General features: G+C 43.3%; 2 protein-coding genes across 6 annotated transcripts in view; both read right to left on the reverse strand.

The window, feature by feature from the left end:
• Positions 1 to 2,555: 2,555 nt before the first annotated feature.
• Positions 2,556 to 6,434, reverse strand: atp6ap2 (ATPase H+ transporting accessory protein 2). The gene is made up of 8 exons (XM_042426372.1): positions 6,246 to 6,434; positions 5,990 to 6,118; positions 5,703 to 5,798; positions 5,458 to 5,595; positions 5,184 to 5,237; positions 4,933 to 5,082; positions 4,716 to 4,835; positions 2,556 to 3,458 (listed from the first exon to the last, which is right to left on the reverse strand). Exons 1-8 carry the CDS (start codon positions 6,417 to 6,419, stop codon positions 3,264 to 3,266), a joined length of 1,056 nt encoding a protein of 351 aa, XP_042282306.1. The 5' UTR covers positions 6,420 to 6,434; the 3' UTR covers positions 2,556 to 3,263.
• A 5,633-nt stretch (positions 6,435 to 12,067) lies between these two features.
• The window catches only part of bcor (BCL6 corepressor), a 44,329-nt gene continuing 31,100 nt past the window's right edge, over positions 12,068 to 25,296 (reverse strand). For 4 of the 5 annotated variants that reach the window (XM_042425762.1, XM_042425764.1, XM_042425761.1 and 1 more), the window contains 7 exons: positions 24,722 to 25,041; positions 23,274 to 23,558; positions 17,152 to 17,318; positions 16,209 to 16,354; positions 13,707 to 13,784; positions 13,354 to 13,507; positions 12,068 to 13,242 (listed from right to left, as the gene is read on the reverse strand). In XM_042425762.1, the coding sequence (XP_042281696.1) occupies positions 12,897 to 13,242; positions 13,354 to 13,507; positions 13,707 to 13,784; positions 16,209 to 16,354; positions 17,152 to 17,318; positions 23,274 to 23,558; positions 24,722 to 25,041 (1,496 nt within the window). In that variant the 3' untranslated portion in view covers positions 12,068 to 12,896. Of the gene's footprint in view, positions 13,243 to 13,349; positions 13,508 to 13,706; positions 13,785 to 16,208; positions 16,355 to 17,151; positions 17,319 to 23,273; positions 23,559 to 24,721; positions 25,042 to 25,296 lie in introns of those variants that run through there. The other variant, XM_042425765.1, reaches the window with a different exon arrangement.

The following is a 25,296-nucleotide window of genomic DNA, read 5'->3' on the forward strand; positions in this document are numbered from 1 at the left end:
TTTATATTGAATATTCTTGTTCTTCCAAATGTAGTAAATGGTTGATGAAAAATTATGTTTGTAAGTTAGTTTCCAGGCCAGCAGAGTTTATGATGACTTTATGAAAATGTGATGACTGCACAGGTAACTTATCAATTTTGTAATCACATTTAAGCAGAAATTTAACTCCACCCATTAAACTAAATACATATTTAGGGAAAGTATGCCAAATTTTTTCTTTTTCTCTAATCTTATTAGTTAACCATTTCACTTTGAAAGTATTATTTAACTTTTCAAAACTGACTACCTCCAGACCGCTATTTCTTTTTATGTCGCACAAGATATCTTTCCTTAAATAATGACATTTCTTCCTCCAAATGAAATTAAATAAACTCTTATCTATTTTTTTTTTGCATATTTCAGTAGGCATTTCCAATGACAAGGACACATAGACGGATCTGGATATTCCCTTAGAACTCTACCATTCAAAGAAAGATCTCTCATCAACCACATATTGAACTTTTTCATTATTTGTTCAGTTATCGGGCTGAAGTTTAAGTTACTGTTTTTCATTCTTATCAGTGACAACACTTCTGATTGGTCACGTTCCTTCAGTGGTAATAAAATATTTGTTTAAGTTGATTTTCAAACCTGACAGCAGAATATTCATCAGTACATCTAATTGCTTTGATCACCTCATGTCTATTAGATAGAAATATGGTCGTAACATCTGCCAGTTGGGACCATTTAAATTATCTATCTAACCTTGGAGCTGACCTTTTTTTAGGAACTCTAAGGTCACAATTTGTTCCCGGTGCGCCATTTTTTAAAAAAATTTTTTTTTTTTTGCCCTGGGATGGAGGTTAAAGATGTCTGTCTTTGTGTCCGCCATTTTGTCTGCAGATAGATCTGGTCCAGCTGAGAAAAAAAGATCCATGTGTAAATCTGTACTGTTTGTTTAGAAATGTGCGCTTAAGTAAGATTTTTCATGCAGGACTTTTACTTGTAATGGAGTATTTTTACATTGCTGTACTGGTACTTTTACTCAAGTAAAGGATCTGAGTACTTCTTCCACTAGTCATAGATTTTTGTACAGACATCCATAGTCTCCAGAGAATGAAAACTTTGTACTTTGTGTCAGGCTGGATTACAAACTGAGCAAGTTTGTATCTGCTGTAGGCTCACTGTGTTTGGAGTTCCTTAATTGGTCATTTGTTTACTTGCAAATTTGTTTGGGAACTTGCGCCACCAAAGTACAACATACAACTAGTTCCTGAATTGTTAGGTAATCTTTGTGGCCCTCTTGTGGACAAAGAACCAGGTCTATTACAGTTCATCTTGCCCACACATTTGTACATTTTACTAAGTAAAGTTGTGTTTCATGAAATTAGCCCACTACAAAATAACTGACACACAGAAAACCTGAGACCAGATCAAGGGCGTAGATTTGGTTTTCATTTTTTATAAGGACTTTTTTTTTTCAGACAGCCAAAATGAACAGTTGTGTAAGTGCACTTACTTGTTTCTATGCTGTGAAAAAGGCCTCAATGTGTGTCATCAGGAGCACAGCATGGACATTGGACTGGGACAAAAGCTGGAATAATATTCTTTATATTGTAGCCAATAATGGTCTGTTTGTACAGTTCTTTATAGACTAAATAAATGTTGACTGTGGATGTACCGCTGCAAGATATCATCCAAACCAATGTTTTATTATTGTGTTATGCAAAAATGCAACTATGACTAATTAATTCCAGTGAATCGATCCATCCATGAGAACATCCCCAAGCATACTGCTCCACTGACATCATCAGACTTTGAACTCATAACGGTTGCAGGTGGGTGACCTCTCGAGACCATTAGTCAAGATTCTTCTGTTTTCCATTTGTTTCGAATGTAATACTAATTTTTTTCATTACAACTGATAATAGCAGCTTAACAATTTGAGTGAAAAGTTGTTTCTTTGAAAAATGTACATGCTATGTCCCTTTTGCTTGAATGACAGCATGCACTCGAGCTGGGATGGACTCCACAAGTTTGTGCAAAACCTGATGACCCACATTATCCCAGCAGGATTTGACATTGTCCCAAAGAGCTTCTTGTGGTTTCACAGAATGTTTGGCTTTCTCAGTCTTCAAGTGCCCCCTTTTTTATTTATATTTGGCAACTTTATTCCTCATAAATGTATGCTTGCCTACAAATAAATTTCATATGAAACTTTACATATTCAGCTACAGTAGGTAAAACACTCTGCTATACATTTTCTCTATAATTAGTGAAAAAAAATATGTAGTCCTTCCCAAGAACCTTTGTCAGAATTTAGCTACATACCAGGACCCTGTTTTCCATAAGCATTTTGAGGCTAAGATTATCTTAGTCCATAGTTACAATGGGACTGAGATCATAATGCTTTTGGGAAACAGGGGCCAGTTCTTTTCTAGGAAATTATAAGAAACTACGGGAGCCTTAAAATACAGCTTTACTCGTAAATCAACTGCTGCTTTTTTGTCATTTCCCCTCTTGTCCACTTTCAGACAAGACAAGAAAGAAGACTGCTTTTATAATAGACAACAATCTGGGTGATCCATGTAATAATTTATTATCAGGCATTATAATGCGATTTACAGATCTTCATTTATTCTTATCCAATCCTAACAACCAACACTATAATCAAGTATTTCTGCTATCCAATATGCATTTACCATTTGAAATTGAAGCAGGTTGAATCCTACCTGGAATAAACACTGCACAAATCTTTTCACATAACAGTACAGCAGTTTCTCATATAGTTGCATTTGTATTTTCAATATATACACATAAAATTAACTTAAAACAGTTTCACGCAGCAAGACAAGCACAACTTCACACAAAAACCAGACAAATCTCATTCTTCCAAAACATTACAATATTTCTTTACAAAAAAATACAGTTGCAATCATCAGGGGGAAAAATGAAACATAGTTAGTGAAGAGTTAAAGTCATAAGGAATGATGAGCCGTGGGGTTGAAGGGAGGAACTCTGAATTTTGTTCGGTCTATACACTAGTAGAGGATGACATTTAACCTCCTTATGTAGACTAAATGAAGAGCCACAGCTGTAATGATGATATTTTTTGTCAATCATCATGCCAGTGTTGTAAACAAAAAAATGTTATTCAATACTACATCCACCCCCCTACCCCAGAAAGCTGTTCAAGGTTTTTCACTAAACAAGACCTCACACAAAAACACAAACATTCACTTAGAGGGATCTACAGGGACAGATGGAGTGTTGCTGGTCAGGATTTAATCCATCCTGATCTTCTGATTGGTCATCCTGTAGATGATGCTGTCGTATCCTGGGTCCATGTTCCACAGGTTGTAAGCGATGGCGATAACAGCAAGGGCAAGAGCGATCATCAGCCACAGTACAATATTGAAGACCACAGCATAGTGGAAGTTGTACTTGTAAGCCAGGTTGTAAGGACTGTCTGGGTTACTCTGCAATGAAAGTACAAGATTTAAAATCAGAGAGTTAATGCATGTACACTTTAACAATAATCAATTATTTTGTTTAATTTCATCACAGTTAAATAGCTTTTTAAAAGGTGTGTTAGCGCACAAGACCTCTGACCTTTTGACCTCTCACCACACACCCTTACACACAGGATATGAGTGTGAGAGAAGCAGGGGGCAACATCTGATAAGACGCATTAACTGGACAATCAGGACTGTCTCTGCAGGACGCCCACCCCCTTCCCTTTCTCCGTTTTATTAGAGTGGATGATCAAAGCGTTCCTCGGTTCCAGACCCAAGTCATAAAAACCATGATTGACTAGAAGTGGGTTTATGCTTGACGCAGAGGGGTTAATGGCAGTCCTGCTATAGAGAAGTAGGTTTTGTTTTATAGCTCAGCATCAGATTTCACCCCTTAATAGCACCACTGCAACACTACAGGCAGGGATTAAAGCAAGAAAAGATTTGTGAGCCTCAAAAGTTGTCCATGAGGAAATGTGTACAATGTATTGAATTAAGTATTATATGAATTTAAAGCTGCTCTATGCCTGAAGTCAGTCAAACTTTAAGCTCTGCTACAGGCATGTATTGTATGTGATCAGGCTGTATCATGCTTTAATTATTTTCCCTGCAGTAATTGTGTTTTCATTCCTTCAGCTGCTTTGTGATATAACATATGGAACTAGAGTTACAGCCAAGTAACCTCTGTTTCAGCTCACCCCTTCATATGCTGCCGTTTCCCTGGCAACTGACCAAAAGAATCAGTAGTAACAGTACTTAAAGTCCCCCCATTTAGCATTTATAAACACTATATAAACATTAAATAAATGGTTATTTATGCACTATACTGTAGTTGTAAGCACACGTAAGGCCAATTTTAAGTGTTTATTAATGTACAGTATTTGTCGGCAATTATAACTTTTATATTATTACAACAACTCCATCTGAGAACCTCATCTGCCTAAAGACCAAAGATTTACCTATTTGCGACCTATTGAGGACTTTCAGGGACCATCAGAGTTTGTGGTATTGAACTTAATTGCGTTATACTGAGATTTGTTTATAATATTTAGCCTGGCCTCCTTGACAGAAATGGCGTACACCAAATATTAGAAACACCCACTAGTATAATGAATTATTACTCCCACTGAATAAGTGTATAATTATTCTTTGGGCACACTTGAGCTAACATTTAACTTCAGTTTGGTAGATATTTAACAAGTAGGTCTGCTTCAGACTTACAATCTGTTTGGATTCCAGGATCGAACGGGATTTCCTGGTCAAAGGAGCCTCAAAGGTCTTCACTGTCACAACCTCCACTACGGCACTGTTGCCATAGAGACCATACACGTCCTCTCCAAACTACAATGAAAAAAAACACAAACACGGTTATAAAGGTTAAATCAATGATTGAAGAGGTTGTCTTGACAAGGCCCATGACTTTCTCAGATCTTCTTACCTTCTGCAGGACTGAGGCAAGAATAGCAGTGGCGTCACGGTACTGGGGAGAGTCTTGGCCGTAGACACGACTCAGCTCTTCCAGGCCAGACAGCTCTAGGGAGTACAGGTCAGGGGAGTGGTCCTTGGCCAAATGCCTGTGTCTCTGCAGCTACAGGGATGACATAAAACAGACATCTGTGTCACACTGCAAGGAAAACTCACATTTTCAGGAGGAAAAAAAAAACCCTTCTGCAAAACTGGACAACTTACCAGAGCTGTGATATCGTGCAGTACTTGGACCTCAGACAAGAAGAGTAAATCAGCCTAGGAAGCAGAACAGTAAAGAGGTAAGACAGGAAAGACTCCCCGTAACAGTCTTCCACATGGTAAAATTCAAGGATACAAATTGTCAAAAACAACGTTTCAGTCTGTGACGGCTCAATCTGTTCACTTCAGTGCAAGAAACCCCAGAGATACTGGGTTTGATGTTGTTATCAGTAAAAAAAAAAAAGTATATATTAATAAAATATTGTTAGAAAGTTACCTCTGCATTTCTGCTGAGGGAGTTGAGGGGCAGGGAAGCCAGCACAGAGCCGTCCTGGGACAGACGGGCACGGATCTGCTGCAAAGTAACTGGTAGGTCCTCAAACACAGCGTTGGCTTTTCCCAGCATATACAGCCTCTGAGAAAAACAACAGACAGACAGGTAAAAAGAACACATGAGCACCCTGAGAGACATGTCACAAAAAGGTAAATATGTCTTGTTCAGTCTCAGTACATTTTCATTACCTCTTCACTAGGGGCCAGCTGCAGCACAACAGGCGTGTCCTCAGCGAAAAGAGAATGCACCGTCTCTGCAACACTATCCAAGGTGAAGGGTACCGGCTGGAAGGAAAAAGATGACTCACTGACAAACTATGCCGACTCATTCAAATTACAGCCAAATTTTCAGTAATATTTACACCAAGACGTAAATTTGATGTCCAACAGTGGTACAAAAACCCTTCCCAAAGATATGCTTCTGTCTGTTGTTTCAACATAAGCCAAAGCAGTACAACACAGTCCTTCTAACTCACATTCTCCAAGGGGTAGGAAGCCACAGTCTGAGGCAGGGCCAGGCTATCAACTCCCCTGACTACCACCAGTACATTTGCCCGGGGACGCTGGAACAAAGGACCAGCCTTGAGGCCTGGCCAGGACAGATCCTGCACAAATAAACACACATTGTAAAGGCTAGGCTAGCACAATCATAAGCTTAAGCTACTTCTGAAAAAGACACATAATAGCATCTATAATTAAAATTGTGGAACATTCTTATAAATAACAAATAACCTCTTGAACAGAGAAACCCATGGTTAAAGCCACCAGGTCAGGGATCTTTTCTCCAGAGACAGGCCACTCTCCTTTCTGGAAGGACACAAACTCTGGAGTCTGCAGCACCGTTAAGCTGTCTCCATGGACACCTGCAGGGAAAATGGAATTGACGGTCAAACAAAACAAACACATGGAAAAGGATTAAGTCACGGTACAAATACTTTGTGGCTGCATGGCAAATCTCAACCTAGCAGACTATATGCTGCCCACTGCACTATATATTTATTTTGTATGACTGTTCTTTCTTTTTTATCATCCAATTTCTTAGTGTTTAATATATGCATTATATAGTGCCTTAAAAAGTTTTTACTTTTGCTAAAAATCCCACATGCACCTTTGATAGATGTGACAATCACAGTTACAAGGCACTACACCTGTCAGTGATGATGCAAAATGATAATGACCCATAAGTGTCCAAAATAATCTTTTACTGCTCACTATAGAGTAAACTATTGTGGGAATTAATGAGTGAATGAATGAGGAAGTGATTTCGGGAACAGTGTTTCTTTGTCAAGATGTATTATGTTTGTAGAACTTTGGCTATCACATATGGGTTTTTAAAGATCCTCTCCAGACATGTTTAAAGATGTACATAAAACACTCTACTCTGACTAATAACTTCATTTTCTGAAGCTTAACTGATGGACACAAGATGTCTCCTACTTCACTGTAAAGTCCATTCTCAGTGTTTGTGCACTGGAGGCTTCAAGTTTCTACATCACACTTGTGTAAGTTGAATATTGGACCAGGATTGACTGCAAACTATTTTTGACATCATAAATCATGCTCGTAGGCCCAACCCTTGAAATCAGATTTTCAATGAGCTGAGAGAAATTCTCCACTTTCAGCAGATGAACGTGAACATCCTTCTAGTCTCAAACTCTGCACATAGGCTACATCATTCTGCACAGTGAAGCTCAAACATTCAACTGTAAGAACAAGAAGCAAAACATATATTGGATTGGAGGAGGGAGTAAAAGTTAAACACTAACACTACACATACAGGTGACTGTAACAAGTAGTAACTGGCTTTACACACCCATATATTGAAATCATATGATTGCAGATATTTGAATTGAGCACAATTCAACTTCATCCACTGAGTGTTACCATCTAATAAGAAGAAGTTGAGGAAGAAGAAGAAGAAGAACTCCAACACTTTTCTTCCTCAGCTCCCGATTTGTTGTAGTGGAGGGAAATGAAATTCCACTTCTGTCAGTGTAGCGTTATAATGCATTAACACTGATATGTTAAGAGACATGATATGGTGCTTTGTCAACAGCCTGACTGGACTTCATGGGTCCCAGTAAAAATAACCCTTTAACATTACAACGCTGTGGATGGAGGCATAAACTCGTGACAGGACGCTGGTGATGAATGTTAAAGAGGAACAGTCTGTCACATGACACACCACTCTGCGGTGAATTAGGAACCAGCTACTAGGAATAAAATAAATGACCTTCTTCCTTCAGCTTTTTGTGACCTCGACGAATTTATTAACCTTTACCCGAAGAGAAAAAAAAAACACAGCCTCATCTTCGTTGCTGGCATTGACATTTTGCTAAGTGTTAGCAAAATGACTACCGAAAGGATCCTCAGCTGCTAACCCGCTTGTTGCTATTAAGCCAAACCAAACCAATGATCCTGTACTGCCACTATAGCAAGATTGCATTACAACTCTCCCATCATCGTGAACATATATGACAATATCACACCGAACATAAGAGTAAATCAGTAAACGTTAAACTACACGGCGATGCTAACGATATCCCTAGCTAGGTTAGCCATCTGTCATCCGCAAATACGATACATGAGCCTGGCATATTAGATTCATAAAGGGGGAAAAGCTTTTTTCTTTAAAGCGAATCATTATCTATCGTTGCACATTTCTTACCAGTGGTGGCAAGGAAACAGAGGACAAACGCCGCGGAGATCACAGCCGCCATCCTTCGCCAGTTTGTGAGCCACATCTTTCTCCTTTCTACAGCAGAGATCAGCTGACCTGACGTCACGACGCTCTGCGCAAAGAACGACGGGACAGCTGAAGACGCCAGTTAGATGAGTACAGCGTTTGATCAAAAATAGATAGGAACACGAGCACTTCTCTACATAACCAATAAAAAAGATGTTATACAGATAGTCTACTTTAATCTTCTTGAGAGTTCTATGGTGATATATTGTAGAGATATCAATCAAACTAGCTAATATAGCCTAATTGATGTTATGTTTTGTCGTGTTTTATGCATGTTCAGTTCAATTCACATACAATAAACATTGTGCAGGCATACATACAACCAAAGGGGGGCTGCGGCTTAAGGGGCATATATGGCGTAAAACAGACACAGTATATACACATAGTAAGGCACAGTATAATAAAAATATATGGTAGTATAATACAGTAAAAAAAAAGTTAAATAAAAAGCTAAGAAAAATGTCAACTGATGTACAAACTTGCATTATATATGAGGTAGTATAAATTGTGGTGGTATATATCTGAAAGTATTTGTAGTAGAGCTTTGCAAATGGCATTGTAAACATATGGCACTACAGTGTTCATGGCTTGTAGTGGCCACAGTTTAATCCAGATATAGTTTTATTTGATTGCCTTTGTCTCTAGTGGTAGCCCATAGGCATGTTGAGTGATTTTTTTTTTTTTAAGCAATTCACAAGATGTAAATTCCTCAGTTATCATGCACAAGTGCTGTTTTAGTGTATTTACCACACAAATTCCCAGGGGTTATGAGAGTGTTCATGGGACATCCAGAATAAACCTGTTTAATTTCATTATTATGTCAGTTTGAGTTTCTCCACTGGCCCAATGGAATCTGTTTTGTTTTTTTATTTTCTGGAGATAATTGGCAAAAAATATTCTCACTTGGGTCCTGAAAACGTATATTTTTTTGATATACCATGCCAATCATACAGTATGCCACAAACACTCTTTTAAATGTAAAGGATACTTTATTTTATCACAAAGCAATAACATGTAAACCAAAAATGTATGTGAGAGAGAAGACCTGTGAATTTTCATGAAGGCCACTTCAAAACAACAGAAGAGAACTTTAGGACAACCACCTAAGACCTTTGCTGCAGTATTTTAAGGGCTCAAATCTATCTCTAGTTCAAATGCTCTGATGCTCTGATAGAAATAATCAAATAAAACATCATCCTGAGTACTTCCTTGGTTGAGGAGTGTGGCCTCAACTGTCTGGTATAAATTCCTTCAGAGCCTTTATGCGGTTTGAGAAGCAACTGTAGAGTGTACATGTTTTTGCACAGATAAACTAGAACTTGATATTCTTAAAAATACAGTATTTCCACAATATTTTTAGGAATATTTAAATGTCATACATCAGTTAATTTACCAAACATATCTCTATAACATGTTAAAATGCTGAAAAACTCCATGAGCCACACAATAACTACCAAAAGGGAACAGGCACACAAAGAAAATATTTAGGTACATTTTATTAACAATTATGAGGAGTAAAAAACATATTTCACAGTAGTGATGACCATACAGTGTAATGTTATATGTATATGTGTGCCTTGCAGCAACTCACAGCCATTTTTCACCTGGATAGAGGTCCATTTACAACCCGCGATAGCTGGTAATTAGAGGCTTATGGCCAAGCCTTTCTCTCTAAAATCACATTGTACTGTTCAGGAAAGATGGATGAAAGAAGCTCTCGATTGTGACCCTCCTGCACCTTCCCTCTCAGAATATGACACTGATTTCAGCATTTGGGCTGAGAGATTGAGGTTTGAAGGGCTGAATTCCTTTTTCAGCATCTCAGTTAGCTGTCTGACAGCATCTTGTCACTCCATGACCTTTACCTGGATACCTTTCAACCTTTACCTCTCAGCACAAAGAGAGAAGCTAAATCTCTGACTTCACTCTGCAAAACTCTTTGCTACTGAATAAAAACGAGCATTCATGTTGCCCATTTTTAGAAATCTTTTCGACATAAAAAGAAAGTCTTGAGAGCGTCCTGGAGCCAGATGATTTTAATCAGTTTTCCCTCTTTCTTCAGAGCATTTCTCCAGAGATTCATTTATGGCCTAAAGGGCTGGATTGCACATGTCCCTCTGTAAAGCTCCATTGTCACTGTGTGGATCAACAAAACCCCACTTGAATTTTGGCCTGGCACCCACTCTGCAGAGGCCGGGCAGTTGGGAATTTAGTTTGGAGTCTATGTACTTTCATTCAGTCATCATTTTTGTTGAAGCTTGGCCAGATCGTAATGCTGACACACTGCTGCTCATTTAGTGCATTCTTCAGACCCTTCCAGACTGGTGTGTTTTTCTCTACGGCAGTCCTTTATGGCCACTCAGGTCCAGATCATCAGTGCCTGATTGGACACATTCATGTGTAAAAAGGTCAAGGTTGATCTATACCCTCAAAGAAAATTCAGGATGTGATGCAGACTATAGCTGGATTAACCCACTAGGGGGCCATGAGGCAGTCCAGTGAGTCCCCTTGAACCATCACTCCTCCCACTCGCTGTGCATTGTTTACTACCCAGTCACCCTCTAAAGTTGGGGGCACTTGGAGCCCTTTGATATCAAGCAGAGATTCCAGGTTTTCCCTGTCTCAAAATAGGTTGTTGTGATTTAAGGAAACAGAATTTCTTCAAAAATATATACCATGAAAGTCCAATATCAAATGAAAAATAAACCTCTTCAAGGACAAGGCTGGTGATACTCTAAATGTTTTGTTATTGTCCACAATAGCTGCATGAGTCATAAGCCAATTTCTTCCTATGACAGCATAAAAACAAGTCACAAATATGTATTTTCATTTTTTAAAAAGAGCCTAGTGTTGTCATTTTCATCAGACAGGGATAAATTATGTATTTATTCAGGACTATTTCAAGCTGTGGATTTTGTGCACTAGAGAGTATTTATGGCAGCAGGACAGTGTATGTGTGATCAACTCAAATAAACTACAGCACTCATGCTAGTTGTAATAAAGGAACATGTCACCCAGTGCAACAATGTGGCTCATTTATGTGTTTTTAATAGATTTTGGACAACAACTGAGATAACTGGCAACAGAAGGAAGGAGCTATATTAAGCTTTGGCTAAACAGACATTTATTAATTGGATCAAGTCATTGTTGGTTTTGGTCTTTTCATGAGATTTGTTGCCAAAGAAAACATAGAAAATCTCCACGCTTATCCTTTAAAACTATGTTTTGACACAGGGCCACAGGAGTAGACAAGAACCTAATAATAACTATGACATTTATCCTTTAGATATTGTGACAAACTGACACAGTGAACACGGGGCCCACTTGTTATCCTGCCTTGATGCAGATAGATTGAAATATTCATTATATAATCATTGTGGCTTTTTAAATTTTGGTGATCATGCCAATACAATTCAAAAGGTATAGTTTCAAACATCAACTCCTTCACAAACGTGGGTATTTAACACTGAAGCCCCAATAAATTCACATTCAATTTATAGTTGTGAACACTGGAGGGCACTGCAAGCCACAAGCTTTTCAGCAGACCAAGGCAGCAACTGGGAGTTGGCGAGTTGTTCCGTCATGGCTACAGATATAAATTTCATGACACCTACAATACAGAAATATTCCAAGAGATGGCAATATGGGATTGTGTTGGTATTCACAACTCAGTGACATGCAGGAGTTGCATATAATTTGGCAAGAAGATTCAATTTGACAGGCAGCCGACAAAACTTTCACTCTCAAAGTTCAAATGAATTCAACACTGACACAATAAGGAGCAGAACACGTGTTTCATCTTGCAGTTTGTATATTTATTTTAAAGCAACTTCTTTTGTAAAATATAAATACAAATTATGAGATATTTTAATTACAAAGTTAAAACAAAAATGAACACACCAAAAATTACTTTACTGCAGTAGCCTCACTGTTATATACAAGCTCTTTGCCAAAGGGTGAATATCAACATTATCTTAAAACTTTATTATACAAACAATTTTGTAGTTTTGCATGTTAAATTACAGACTAAACAGGAAGCACAATTTGAACAAAGAAAAAAAAAGAAAGATACAACAAAAAAAAAAAAAAGCCCCTCGGGCTTAAGCTAGTGCTGAAGTCGGAGGAGAGAGAAAAAAAAAAAAACAGGACATCATGTGCTTCCTATAAACACAAATACCACATTCAATAGCACAGTCTCAGTACTATCCTGTACAGCTACACACATGCACAATGTGCTGCGCGCTCACACACTCCATCCAGTTGCTGACAACACAACTATACTCTGTTGTCATACAAAATCTTTCAGAGAGGAGTCGTGAGCAACATCTGAAAGAAAAAAATCTCTTGATATTTTTTTTAATATATATATTTATATATTTATATATATATTTATTTATACATATATTAATTTATAAAAATAAGACCATTATTAAGTCTATTGAGTCTCAAACTTGATCCTCAGTTAACACAGGGAAATGTTTCAGCAGCCTGGTCAGCCAGCAGGTCAGTTCATCTGTACAGTGCACCAGTGCTGGTCCAGAGCAAGGCCGAAGCACGGGAACTACGGGTCAGGCTAAGGCATATCATCATAACCCTGGGTCGGTTCTGAAGCAAACTGCAGTCGGTAAGGATCAAGGTCAGTGTTTAGTGGGTCCAGGGGTCAGGATGAGCCCAACGGCCTTGATTTTGTCCTTCAGTTTGTCCCTTGAGTGCTCCCAGCGGTCGTCCAGACACTCTAGCGTGGAGCCCAGCAGGGCGGCCAGCTCGGCACTGTCTTCGACCAGATCCAGCAGCTCCTTGCTGTCTGGTTGGAAACTCTCCAGCTCCTCTGGGCAGGAGAAGAGCTGCGACAAAGACGCTTGCCGGTAAAACTCTGCCTCAGCCACTGTCACCACCTCCATATGAGGGAAGGCCTGTCGGAAGCCGCGAGCTGACATCCGCAGCCGGCGAAGCACATCAGACAGCAGCAGCCAGTTCCTTGGCCTAAAAGAAAAAAAAAAAAAAAAAAATCAACCAGTGTTTAGGAATGAGAGCCAAGAGACAGGCAGACACGTATACATAAAAGGCGTGTGCGCTCTTGTGGTGAAAGCTCACCCCTGGGAGAGGGACACCTGGATGTTGTAGCAAGGCAGCAGAGGTCGGTCAGAGAACTCAAACTCAAACACTTCTCTTTTGTCATCGTCGTCGTCGTCTTCTGGGCCTGGCGGATCAGCCAGGATGTCATAGACACCACCTTCTTCGCCAGACTCTGAAACGCGCACAATAAAAAAAAAAAATTACAAATGGATCATTTTTAATGAGCATCCACATTATCATAAAACATGCAGGGATGTAACCAATAAAATTCTGACATGTATGGACATCTCACTTTGAGCTTGATGGCACAGAAGAAAATAAAGACTTTGCAAGCACTAAAACCCACACACGCAGCGCTGATCAGTACTCACCACATACGGCGCTGCCATAGAATTCCCAATAAAGGCCTGGGTCGTCATCTGAGCGGCCCTGAAGGTCAGCAAAATAATCTATGGAGAGAGGAGAGGAGCGAAGCATGTTATTCAAGAGCCTGAGCCCAAGGGACAGGCAACGAGGCAAATACAATTGCCCTTGGAGACTACAGCAGAAAAATGGATAAAGAGCACAGTAAAATAGAAGAGGAGGAGGAGGAGGGGCAGTGTCAAGAGAGAAAAGAGAAACAAACAGAGCAAATGTTTTGGGGGGAGGAGGGAGGAGGGAGGAGGGGAGGGGTGGAGGGCTGATGGTCAGGGGCCAGCGGCTGTACCACGGGGGAGGAGAGCGACTGTCTCCGCTGGGTTAGAGCTGGCTCTGTTCAGACCAGGGCTACAGACGGCTGCCAGGAATCAAACAAGAACCACACACAGTTGCTGCGTGTGCATGCTCACTCGCTCGCACACACACACACATACACACGCGCGCACACAGGGCGAGCTGGAAACAAACAAGCAGAGGGAGCTGGATAAGCACACACAGCGAGAGCAAAGTGTGTATTCAGCATGCACACGCGCACACACACACACACACACACACACACACACACACACTCACACAAACACACATTCACAGAGTGAGAGCCGGGCTTTGTGCCAGTGCTGAGGCGTGGGGCGTCTGGCGTGTGTTTGGAGGGATTAACGGCCTCCAGATGAGTGGGACCAGGTGGAGGGAGGGCAGCAATCGCTCGCTCTCACTCATTTTCTCCGGTGCTCCATCTCCCTCTCCCCCCCCCCCGCTCTGTCAATCTAGCAGGCATCGATCTATCCATCCACGCTCTTTTCAGAATTCAGCACCATCTTTCCAGCTGTCTACATATAAATCTCCCGTTCGTACTAAACCTGTTCACCCTTCTGACGACCGTGAACTTACACCTGTTCATTGTCGCCTCGTTCCTATGAGCTCTCCTCGTGCGTCTGTCTCCTTTTTTTCCCTGATGTGTCTCAGGTAATTGGTTTTAACTAGTTAGCTGTTCATGTAATATTAAACAGCCGGCTTTGGAGGAAGTGTTTGCGTGCGCGCGTGTGTGTGTGTGTGTCTGTGTATGCAAGTGCATGCTTTCATTTCCTCCTACTGTACACAGAACACAGGCTCATTTGTGTTGTCTCGGCTTCACTGCAAACATTTAGACGAACCCTCTCAACACACACGCCCCAAACATAGACCGCGTCAGACTCTAGCATGGCAGCCTTGTGAAAAGACACACTCGAGCGCTCACACACACGCATACAAAAGCAGAGTCTCCAGCCAGAGCGAAGCCCATTTCCTCACGTACGCTGAGCAAACACAGTTGGCGTTGCTAAGTAACCAGATAGAGGAGCTCAGAGGCAACAGCACGCACCCCGGCGGGCTGAAACTCCCTGTCTAACAGGTGGTTGAGAGAGGGGGGGGAGGGTGCCGGAGGGGAAATGGGATGACAGAGACTGACATGTCTGGTGGCGGTTGGGAGGTGAAGGATGAGGATTTACAAGGAGGGATTCATATCAACAGGTTGCACAGAGGTCATAGCATTGAAAGAACAGCGAACAGTGAATGAGCCAAGACTGGGACATTTGGGAAATGGATGTTGCTGACTGATCGTTTCAATAATCTACCCTTGCCCCTCTTCAATATCCACTCTCTGGCGTACCTGCTGTATAAAAAAAAACCTTTTATCTCCTAGGCTTTTCATTTACTACTTTTCTACCATTTGGGATTTTGTAATTTATGGTCAAAACCAAATTCAATACTCAAACATCCTGGCTTTTGCATTATAGCTTGTCTGCATTGGGGAGGAAACTTTTTTGTCTGCTGCACTTACTGCAAAAGAGCTGAATGCATAACAAAAATGTATTATAAATGTGAGGCAATAAAAGCAGTGATCATCAGGATACAGAGATGTTTGGAGGTTTTAAGTGATCTATGGTGTGTTTAGATTTGAAACTTGGGATTCTCTATATACGTCTGTTGATTGTCTATTTTTAAACTCAACAAAATCATAATTAATCCATGAATGCTGTATGTGCATGCTGTGTAACTGCTGCGTTTGAGTACATGGGAGTTTATTATTCCAATTCTTGGATAATTACAAATTAATTTTATTTCTTATGGACATCATTTCCTAGGCGACACCTGACTAATGTAAACATCCTCTTGTCCACTAGTCTTTACTTTTTTTATAGCCAGGAAATCATCTTTGATTTTACCGTTTCTGCTTAACAAGATTCAGTTTGGAGGCTGAGTGAGCCTGATGACTGGAGCTGAGAAGAAACTGCCCTGAGTAGTTATGTCAGCTCTCACAAAAATGCACAGATTTATACTCTAGTCTCCACAGGGGGGGGGGGGGGGAGTGAGGATTGGGGCTGTAACTCATAATCTCTGTATTTGTTAATCCCTGGCACTCCGCGTGAACTCTTCTAAACAGCGTCTATGACTATAATTAAACCCATTTGGGATCTTACCCATGAGGAAGCGCTCCATGCTGTCACTGTGGGTCATCTTGAGAAGGCCACGGCCAGAATATGTAGCAAGGGTCGGGTCGGCTCCATAGGACAGCAAGACTCGCACCACGTCCAGGTGGTCGTTCTCTACGGCGTCGTGAATCGGTCTAGACACACACAGATATTCATTTTTAACGATAGAGTAGCAGAACTGGCAATATTTTATGTATACTTGTACTAAAGTAAAATTTTGTCTTTTTATTCAGGCAGTCAGAGATTTAAGGTGCTGCTTGTAGCATCAAGTAACTGTGATATTTTGATAAGTGATTTCCCATAAAACACTTTGTCCCCAGTATTTCTCCATGTGCATTTTACTTAAGAATTTCACTGATGAGAATCAATGCATTGCAGATGATACTTTTAAGGGCAACACTTGCCATTCATTGAAACTTAAAAGCATTATTTATTGTACCATTAAATATTTTACCTATTAAGATTTCCCCTAAACTCTGACATGGTGGGGCAGAAAATAAAATGCAATTGATAGATTTATAAGCTTATTATCCTTCTTAGCAATGATCTTACCTGTTTACCATAATAAAAAAATAAATCTGGTAGTAGTTTAATAAAAGCTAAACTGCTTTTAAGACCTGCACACAGTTCCCTTGAACAGACCCCCTACCGTAGGCTTTAATAACACAACAATGAAAGCACTAGCCTTTTCCACATAAAACTGCAGCTGATCTGTCAAACTGCTGCTGTTGCCAAGTAAATATAAAAAAAATCAATCACAGAAATTTTACTATGAGCAAACTTAGGTCACATAATTGATGACTAAGCCCTGACCCGCCCCATGAGGACTTGTAGAAAAAAGCCACATGTTTGCTCTGTGCGTAGGAGATGTGTTTATACAAGCAAAGGTTTCTGTGGTTGTGCGTGCATAAGAATGAGCGTGTTTATTTACCTGGTGCCGTCCTGTGCGCTGCAGTTGATGTCGGCCCCGTAATCCAGCAGGTGTTGGACTATGCTGAGCCAGCCGCGGGCGCATGCCTCGTGAAGAGCGCAGTAACCAGCGTAGTCTCTGTGATTCACCTCACATACTCTGTTCTCCAGACAGTACAGCACCACCTCCTAAAGAGAGCCAACGCAGAGGGACGAAGGTTTAGTGTGTGAGATTATGTGTATGTGTGTGTGTCTGTGCGTGTGGTGACAACCCAAGCAATACAAGACCAAATACCCAAGTCAGACAGAGCAGACTCATACGCAAACAGTTGTTCCCTTTACAGTTCCTGTGGGAGAAAAATTAGGGAAAGGAGGAACTGAGTGTGTTCCTGAGCCGGACAAACACACACACACACACACACTCACACACACACAAATGCTCCATAATACTGGAGCTGGCGCCAAAACACATTGAGGAGACCAAGTGTGACTCAACTGTATTTAGCCTGCCAGATTGTGCTTGTGCACGTATTTGTGTGTGTGTGTGTGTCATGGTTGGGCCTGGACGCCACTGTGGCAGCCAGTTACGATGGTTGGGCTCTGAACACAGCATAATGGAAGCGGAACAAAGAGATTTGATAGAGGTGCTCAAGAGCTGGAAACGTTTTCTCTGGTCTAGGGCTATGACAGTTGGGCATCCAGCACTAAGTAGTCAGACTGGTTTTTATTGGACTGGAACAGTGACAAAAAGGAAACAGAGATAGAGAGCAGCCCGGCAGTGTGTTGATACGGGACATGTCCGACTCTGACAAGTGTGTGTTTCAACACTGCGGGTATGTTTGTGTCTGTTTGGACATGCAACTTGGCAGAAGTATGTGCAGGCCCATGAACAAACAAATAGAAATTACCTAATTTTCTATATTTTTTTAAATATATTTGTATTTATATGCGTGTGCAAGAGTTGTACACTTAGACACACTCATGCGCCGTCCTTCTAACAGTCCTGTGCCGAGAGCTGCTCATCTGAACCTGGGGAATGACTCCAAACTTCCATTTCTATGCTAATTCTAGCCCTCCGTCTAGTCCAAGTGTTTATCTCCCTCTCACCCTCTCTCCATTTTAGCAAAGGGCAGACTGAGAGAGGAAGGAGGAAGGAAAGGCAGGCGATGGAGAGAAAACAGACTGACAGAGGGATGAGCAGAGGGCTAGAGAGGGCGGAAGAAGGGAAGAAGCGAGAGGCAACACCCCAACAGATGACAGATAAATGAATCTGTGGATGAAATCTGCTGGGGCTGTCCTCTGGGCTGCAGCTGACAATAACAAGAGATGAAAGGGTGGGGTGTAGTGGGTGGTAGTGTGAAGTGCGAAAGGAGGGGGGGGGGGGGGGGGGGGGGGGGGTGTGTGTGTGTGTGTGTGTGTGTGTGTGTGGGGGGGGGGGGTGTAGTGATAGGAGTGGTACAGAGGACGATCTGAGCCAGGGAGGAAAGGAGAGACAATGATGAAAGGGGGAGAAGTGGAAAACAAGATCGGGAGAAAAGAAGTGAGCAAGTGTGAGCAAGAAGTGCAAGAGAAAAAGAGAAAGGGGAGGAGGGGTGGGTGGGGGTGGGGGGGGGGGGGGGGGGGGTGGATGACGCTCCAACTGGTTTTCGCTCGCTGCCAACACTCTGTTTGCCTGCTGGAGAGAGATTCAGGAGCGCTGTGCCGAAGCTCCCTCTGGGGGATTCCACTAGCTGTGTGTGTGTGTGTGTCTGTCTGCGTGTGTGAGTGAATGAGAGCAAGTGCTAGAGAGACTGACGGGTAGAGAGTGTTGATATGCAGCTTGCCTAAGTGTGTGTGTGTGTGTGTGTGCGCGCGCGCAAGCACGCACACACGTGCGTACACGTGTATTTTTGTGCCACTGACGAGTTTCTGTGTGTGTGTGTGTGTGTATGTGTGTGTGTGTGGCTGTGGAGGAGGTGTAGCGCTAAACCTCCGGAGCCGTGTTTAATATCGCTGGGAGAGAGCGAGGAGCTTAGCACGAGAGCCCCGGCTTCCCGCCAGACACACTCACACACACACACACACACACACACACACTCACACACACACATAGACACTCCTCCGCAGTAAAATGAGACACTGCTCCCCCCCTCCTCTCTCTAGCTCTCTCCCTCCGTCCTCTAATCTCCCTCTCTAGAATGCTTCCCTGCGCTCGCCTGCAATCAATGCATCACTCAGACATTTAACCCCTTGCAGCGCTGCCTTGTACGCTCCGCGCATACAACAGATGTGTGTGTGTGCGTGTATATATATATATATATATATATATATATATATATATATATAAATGCGTATCACATGTACAGGTGATGCATGAGTGGCTTTCCCTGTGCAATGACGAGCCAACAGTCCAAGCAGTACAGTTAGTGCTTGCCTAAACAAGTGAACCGTGTGTGTAAGAGCCAGACTCTTCTCGAATGGCTGTGCTGGGGCAACAGAGGATAATCTCACGCAGTTAATTAATCTGACACTGATGCACAAACGTGCTTTTAGCAAACTTATGAATAAAGACGCTAAAAGGGATAATCACAGTGCCCATGGATAATATACATTCATAATAAATACCTTCAGTCTCAACTGGTAACCAGCTATAATCCTCATCAGCTACATGCAAACCAAATAATAAACAAAACTATCAGTGGACAATTATTCAAAAACGGTAAATTCAAAGAAATGTATTTTTATTGACCACTTTGTCCCATCTGACTGCAGATCATACCACACGGCTAATAATGATGGGGTTCCTCTATTCTGGACTCTGTACCTCCATCAAGTTCCCAGGAAAGGTGCTGAGCTGTGAGATGATTTTGATATAGTGGCCAGTTTATATTGCAGGATCACATGACGAAAATCTTTGGTGACTCTTTGTATTAGTATTTAAGTTATTAGGCCCAATAAAATTTGATAAGTCTCAAATAGCCTTGGCAATAAATTGTTGTCATGTCATCCACGTGTACAGGCAGGCGGCCAGAAGTCAGTCTGTAAGAGGAAGTCTTTAACGTTCATTCTCTTAGCTGGCTTTGCTGGAGAAGGACTTTAGTGCGTATACCAACCCTGACCCTGACACACTTTTTCACCAAATGTGCCCGGTGAGCAACTTTCAGAATGAACGGGGCGCCATCTTGGAACACTGTATTCAGTTGTCTTAATACATCCATGATCTCCTCTCCCTCAAAGTTCAGCACTGTCAAGACAGTTTATTGATCCATAGCAGCAGTTTTGGTGTCAAAGTTCACCGAGGTTAAACCTTACAAGAAGAGTCAGTGCGGATTTACTTTACCTCTACGAGCAGCGATTCTCTTAATTCTGTGATCACAGATGCTGGTCTGACTATGTACTTAAAATGCAATCCAGTTTTTCTATTTGCTTGGATCATACATGGATTTGAGAAGGAAAATCAGAAGTGATTCATGTGAGGAGAATAAATGACAGATTGCACCTTTATCTGAGCTTTCAATGGGCAGAGCTGAGGGGCCCAGAGCCCCGGCACGAGAGGGAGAGGGATGAAGACATCCGCAGAATCTCTCCTCATTACCATTTCAAATGCTCGGAGAGCGAGTCAGACGAGGGAGAGCGAGAGAATAAAAGGGGAGCGAGGGAGGGAAGAAGAGCGAGAGAGTGGGCTTTCATGTGCAGAGGCACGGATCGCAAAACTAAACGAACATGAAATATGCACAGTGTCGGCCGGGCATCGGGAATGGCAAAGAATAGTGCGCGTGTTGAATTACATGCATGTGTCTGTGTGTGCGCATGAGCTGATTCTGCCTTCACATGTGCAGGTCTGTACACGCAAGGATGCCAGTGCATGTGCTTACTGAGTAAAATTGGGTGTTTCTCCGTGCGCGTTTCGGTGTGTGTGTGTGTGTGTGTTCATACAACAGCATGTAAGCTCTGTGTGTTCATGAGGTGATTATGAATTTGCATGTGCAGGTCTGTGTGGGTGGGCGACAGCAGCAAGTGCAGTGAGTCGTCGCTCTGTGTAGCATATGGAGAAGAACACGTCAGGATGCCTGTGCGTGTGCTTATTGGGCCATAACTTGTATTTCTGTATGTGTGTTTCTGTGTGTGTGTGTGTGTGTGTGTGCACGCGCGCGCACGTTTGTTCGTAATCAGCATGTGAGCTGTGTGTGCGTGCCTGTGTCTCTCAGGCCCTCATATCTCTCTGCCTGTGTGTGATAAGCCCAGAGCTTGCGGCGCTAAAACACCAGCGTGAGACAAGCGCTCTGTGCGTCTACAGGCTTGTATGCAAGAGTGTGTGTGTGTGTGTGTGTGTGTGTGTGTATGTGTGTGAGGCAGTATGCATAAATTGGTGTGTCTCTCTTCGGCTCGTCCTTGTGTGTTTGAGTGTGCGTGTGTGAGTGGGAGCCCCAGGGGTCTGCCCCAGGCTTATCACACACAGGCAGTGAGAGACGAGCTTCCTGAGAGAAAGAGAGAGAGAGAGACAGAGAGTGAGAGAGTGAGAGAGAGAGAGAGAGAGAGAGGGAGGGGAAGGGGAAGGCGGGGGTGTTGTTTGCACAGCGGTCAGCGCCTTGTTTGTGTAGTCTCAGGTTTTCTCCTCCCTCCTCCCTCTTTCCCTCTCCACACGCGGAGCGCAGGAAGGGAAAAATGCGAAGGGGGAATGAAAAAAAAAAAAGGAGAGGGAGGGAAAAAAACGTTCGAGAGAGACGCATAAATCACAGAGACGAGCCAGCTTCTCTCCAGCACGGCTGACTGAACCCTGCTGCTGCTGCGCTGCACCCTGTGTCGGTGTGTGTGTGTGTGTGTGTGTGTGTCTCAGGGTGTGTGCTTGTGTGTGAGAGAAAGAGAGAGTGAGCGAGGGAGAAAAACAGCCGCCGCCACTGCTAACCACAGTCACCACGGCACATTAGAGGGCCATTAGAACGCGATTATACTCCCAGTGCTTACCTCTCATTCACACTCTTGCTCTCTCCCACTCTGACTCACACATACACACATAATCACGGACACACACACGCACACACACCTCATCATCATAAACGTGTACAACAAACACACACAACCATAAAGCAACCAGTTAATGAGGAACAAAAGATACCCACACCTATTTACAGTTCTGTGAAGATACCTCTGCTGGTGATAAAAATTATCATGCGCACGCACGCACACACACAAACACAAAGTCAGCAGAGTGGACACACACAGCACAATATGCAGCTCAAGTGGCATTAAAACCACTTGGATCAATAAATCAATTTGTAAAATCTGTCAACAAGGGAAGAGAACGTTTAGGCCCACGAACAGAAACACAAGGGATGAGTGAGAACGAGACAGAGGGCCATCTAACTTTAATTAAAAGCTTTCAGAGCAATGGGAGTTGAGAGATCCAGCAGAATACACACCAGTCTCATCCTTTCTAGTATGTGCAGAGAATGAGAGGATCTGGTTTAGGAGCGAACGATCGGCAGCGAAACACAAAGAAAGAGAAAAAAGTCCCGATGCTAGAGAGGCAGCGAGCATCAGTCTCCGTATAATGATCCCACCGATCCCTCATGCTGTCTGCGCACGCACTTGCGTGCGTGTGTGCCTGTGTCTGTGTGTGTGAGTGTGTGTCACACTTCGCCTCACGGAAAATTAATGAGATGTGAGAGCGGAGCGAGGCAAGAGAAAGGGGGGGGGTGTGTGTGTATGTGTGTGTGCGCTCGCGGGGAGGAGGAGGAGGAGGAGGGGTGCCAACGACAATCTGAGTCACAAAGAGAGGAAGAGAAAGAGAGTGCTGAGAGGAAAGAAGGGGGAGGGAGAGAGCGGAAACCTGAGAGAGAAAGAGAGAGTAGCAGGCAAGAGGAGGAAAAAAGATGGAGCACGGCGAGAAGAAAGCGTGAGTAAGGGTGAAATAGAAGGAAATGATAGAAAAGCAAAAGAGGGATCTAGAAAGAGGAAGAATAGGACAGATGCAAGAGAAGAATCAGATGCAGAAAGACAATTGTGAAAATAAGAACTGTGTCTGCCAGAATCACAGACAGGAACAAAGTTGGGAGAGAAAAATGAGCTCAATTTAAAGAAGAGAGAAAGATATAAATGAGATGATGAAGTGTAAAAGAAAGAAAAAGATAAGGAGGGAGGACGACTTTGAGCGAAACCCATTACCTCGTAGCCTAGCCGCGCAGCTCTCTGGAGAAGAGTTTCTCCGGCGTTCTTGTTCACGATCAGCCGACGAGCCTCCGGTGGGATGGGACGCACCGCAGGGGGCTCAGCAGGGGGGGTCCTGTGCACCCCTGCCGCCTCTGGTGGGACACCGCCTGCTCTGCCGTTTGCCTGGGGCTGCAGGGAGGGCGGGCAGAGCGCGGCGGGGGAGCAGGGCTTGACTGGAGAGCAGGGATAATGATTAGGAGAGGCGGCTCTCTTCCTCGGAGCGCCTCGCTGCTCACTCAGCTGTGGAGAGAGTGAGAGAGGGAGAGTGTTACAGCCGCTGCCACATAGCAGACGGGACACACACACGCATGGACACTCAAGGGCACATGCGTGAGATTACACACACACACACACACACACACACACACACACACACACACACACACACACACACACACACACACAAGGAAATGCAGGTGTGCGTATAAGCAGGTATATGAATGTTTTCATTCATATTCAATAAAGCTTGCTGTTTTTCCTCTCTTATCCTCACATGACTTTTTCTATACTACCTCTTTTATATACTACCTATAGCATAAAGTATAGACAGATTCTTTTTTTTAATTTACAACATCTGTGTTTATGTATGATTATTGTGTATGGAAGACACGTTATGTATCACTGAAAACACACCCACGCAAAGAGCTTTCCCACCAACTGTTCACGCCCCAAACACTGCAGGTTGGCACGGCACTTTTCTTTAACCGCTAAACCAACAGAGCCCTCTGAGCGCAACACACGAGAGAGGGAGTTGCCTGCCTGCCTCTGTGTATGTGTGTGTGTGTGTGTGTGTGAAGTGCGTGCCCTCTCAGTGGAATTCCATGTCGAAGCAGCTGTCAGGCTGAGGAGGAGCAGGGGAGGAGAGCAGCGCGGGCGGAAAACAACTAGCCTTTTTTTTTTTTTTTCCCCCTCAATTTTTCCCCATGCTCATTTTTTCCCCCCCTCTTTTGAACTCCAGCACTTCATACGCTCGACCATGGCTGCCACATTCCTCACTGTGTGAGCGAAGGAGTGTGTGTATGTGTAGCCTTGTGTTCGGCGCTGAGCACAATGTATAATTGCTCCAGGGTTTTGTTGTTATGTCAGGAATGCTCACAAACACGCAGACACTCACAGGCCTGGCACGTATCTACACACAAAACAGCGCCGATGACACACGTTCGACAATTAAGGCCAGAGACAAACACACATGCACGCAGGCGCTCCGCAGGGAGTCACTAAGGGCACAAGGAGGTCAAAGCTCCAGCAGCCCTCTAAACATTGTAAACATACTTCCTTCCTCTCGCCCTCCCTCCCTCTCCCAGCTGCATAATCAGAGGCGCCGACAGGCATACTGAAACAGACTCCGCTGCTGCAAACATCCAGACGCCCCTATCGCAGCCAGACACCGTATCAGCACTCACCTTGTCATCTTCAGCTGCTCCCAGATCAGCCACGCAAGGCTGGCCTGGACTGTTAGGTGTGGCCTCTTTTCTCTTCTCCCGCTCCCGCTCTCGCTCCCTCTGACTGGTGTGTTTGGTCTTGCACGGCCGCTTGCCCTTGGGTTTGTCAGTGTCACTATGGCGACGGGGCTTGAGGGGAGGGGTGCCTCCCACGGACGGCTCTGGGGCCGGAGAGGGAGGGCCCCTCCTGGGCTCCTTGAGGCCACGGTCACCTGAGAAGGGGCCCGGCGGGTGCGCTCTGTCCTTCAGCTGGCCGGGGGGAAGGGGAGAAGTAGCTGCTCCTGTAGCAGGGGGGAGAAAGAGAAGAGGGAGGCAGAGTGAGCGGCTGATAGTGTGCGAGCTCGGTGGAAGTGGAGGATGGGAAGGTATTGCAAGGCCATCTCTCACCCTCTGTTGGTTTATTAATGAGTGCATAGAGCTGTCTGGGAGCGCAGCATGCCTGCTCACTCAGGAAAATAAATAAATAAATAAAAAAAAAAATAACCTGCACACTCGCACACACATTTGCACGCACAACACAGGCTCGCATAAAAACC

The sequence above is a fragment of the Thunnus maccoyii genome, chromosome 11, assembly GCF_910596095.1.
Source record: "Thunnus maccoyii chromosome 11, fThuMac1.1, whole genome shotgun sequence".
Classification (NCBI taxonomy): Eukaryota; Metazoa; Chordata; class Actinopteri; order Scombriformes; family Scombridae; genus Thunnus; species Thunnus maccoyii.

What these genes read in the sequence shown, in the direction of transcription:
- atp6ap2 (XM_042426372.1), bottom strand. Translation starts at nt 6,419, where the DNA reads ATGTGTTTGTTTTGTTTGACCGTCAATTCCATTTTCCCTGCAGGTGTC. An exon ending in TGGGTTTCTCTGTTCAAGAG is followed by an intron (nt 6,119 to 6,245) that starts GTTATTTGTTAT and finishes TTATTTGTGCAG; the next exon opens with GATCTGTCCTGGCCAGGCCT. An exon ending in TGCACGATATCACAGCTCTG is followed by an intron (nt 5,083 to 5,183) that starts GTAAGTTGTCCA and finishes TCATCCCTGTAG; the next exon opens with CTGCAGAGACACAGGCATTT.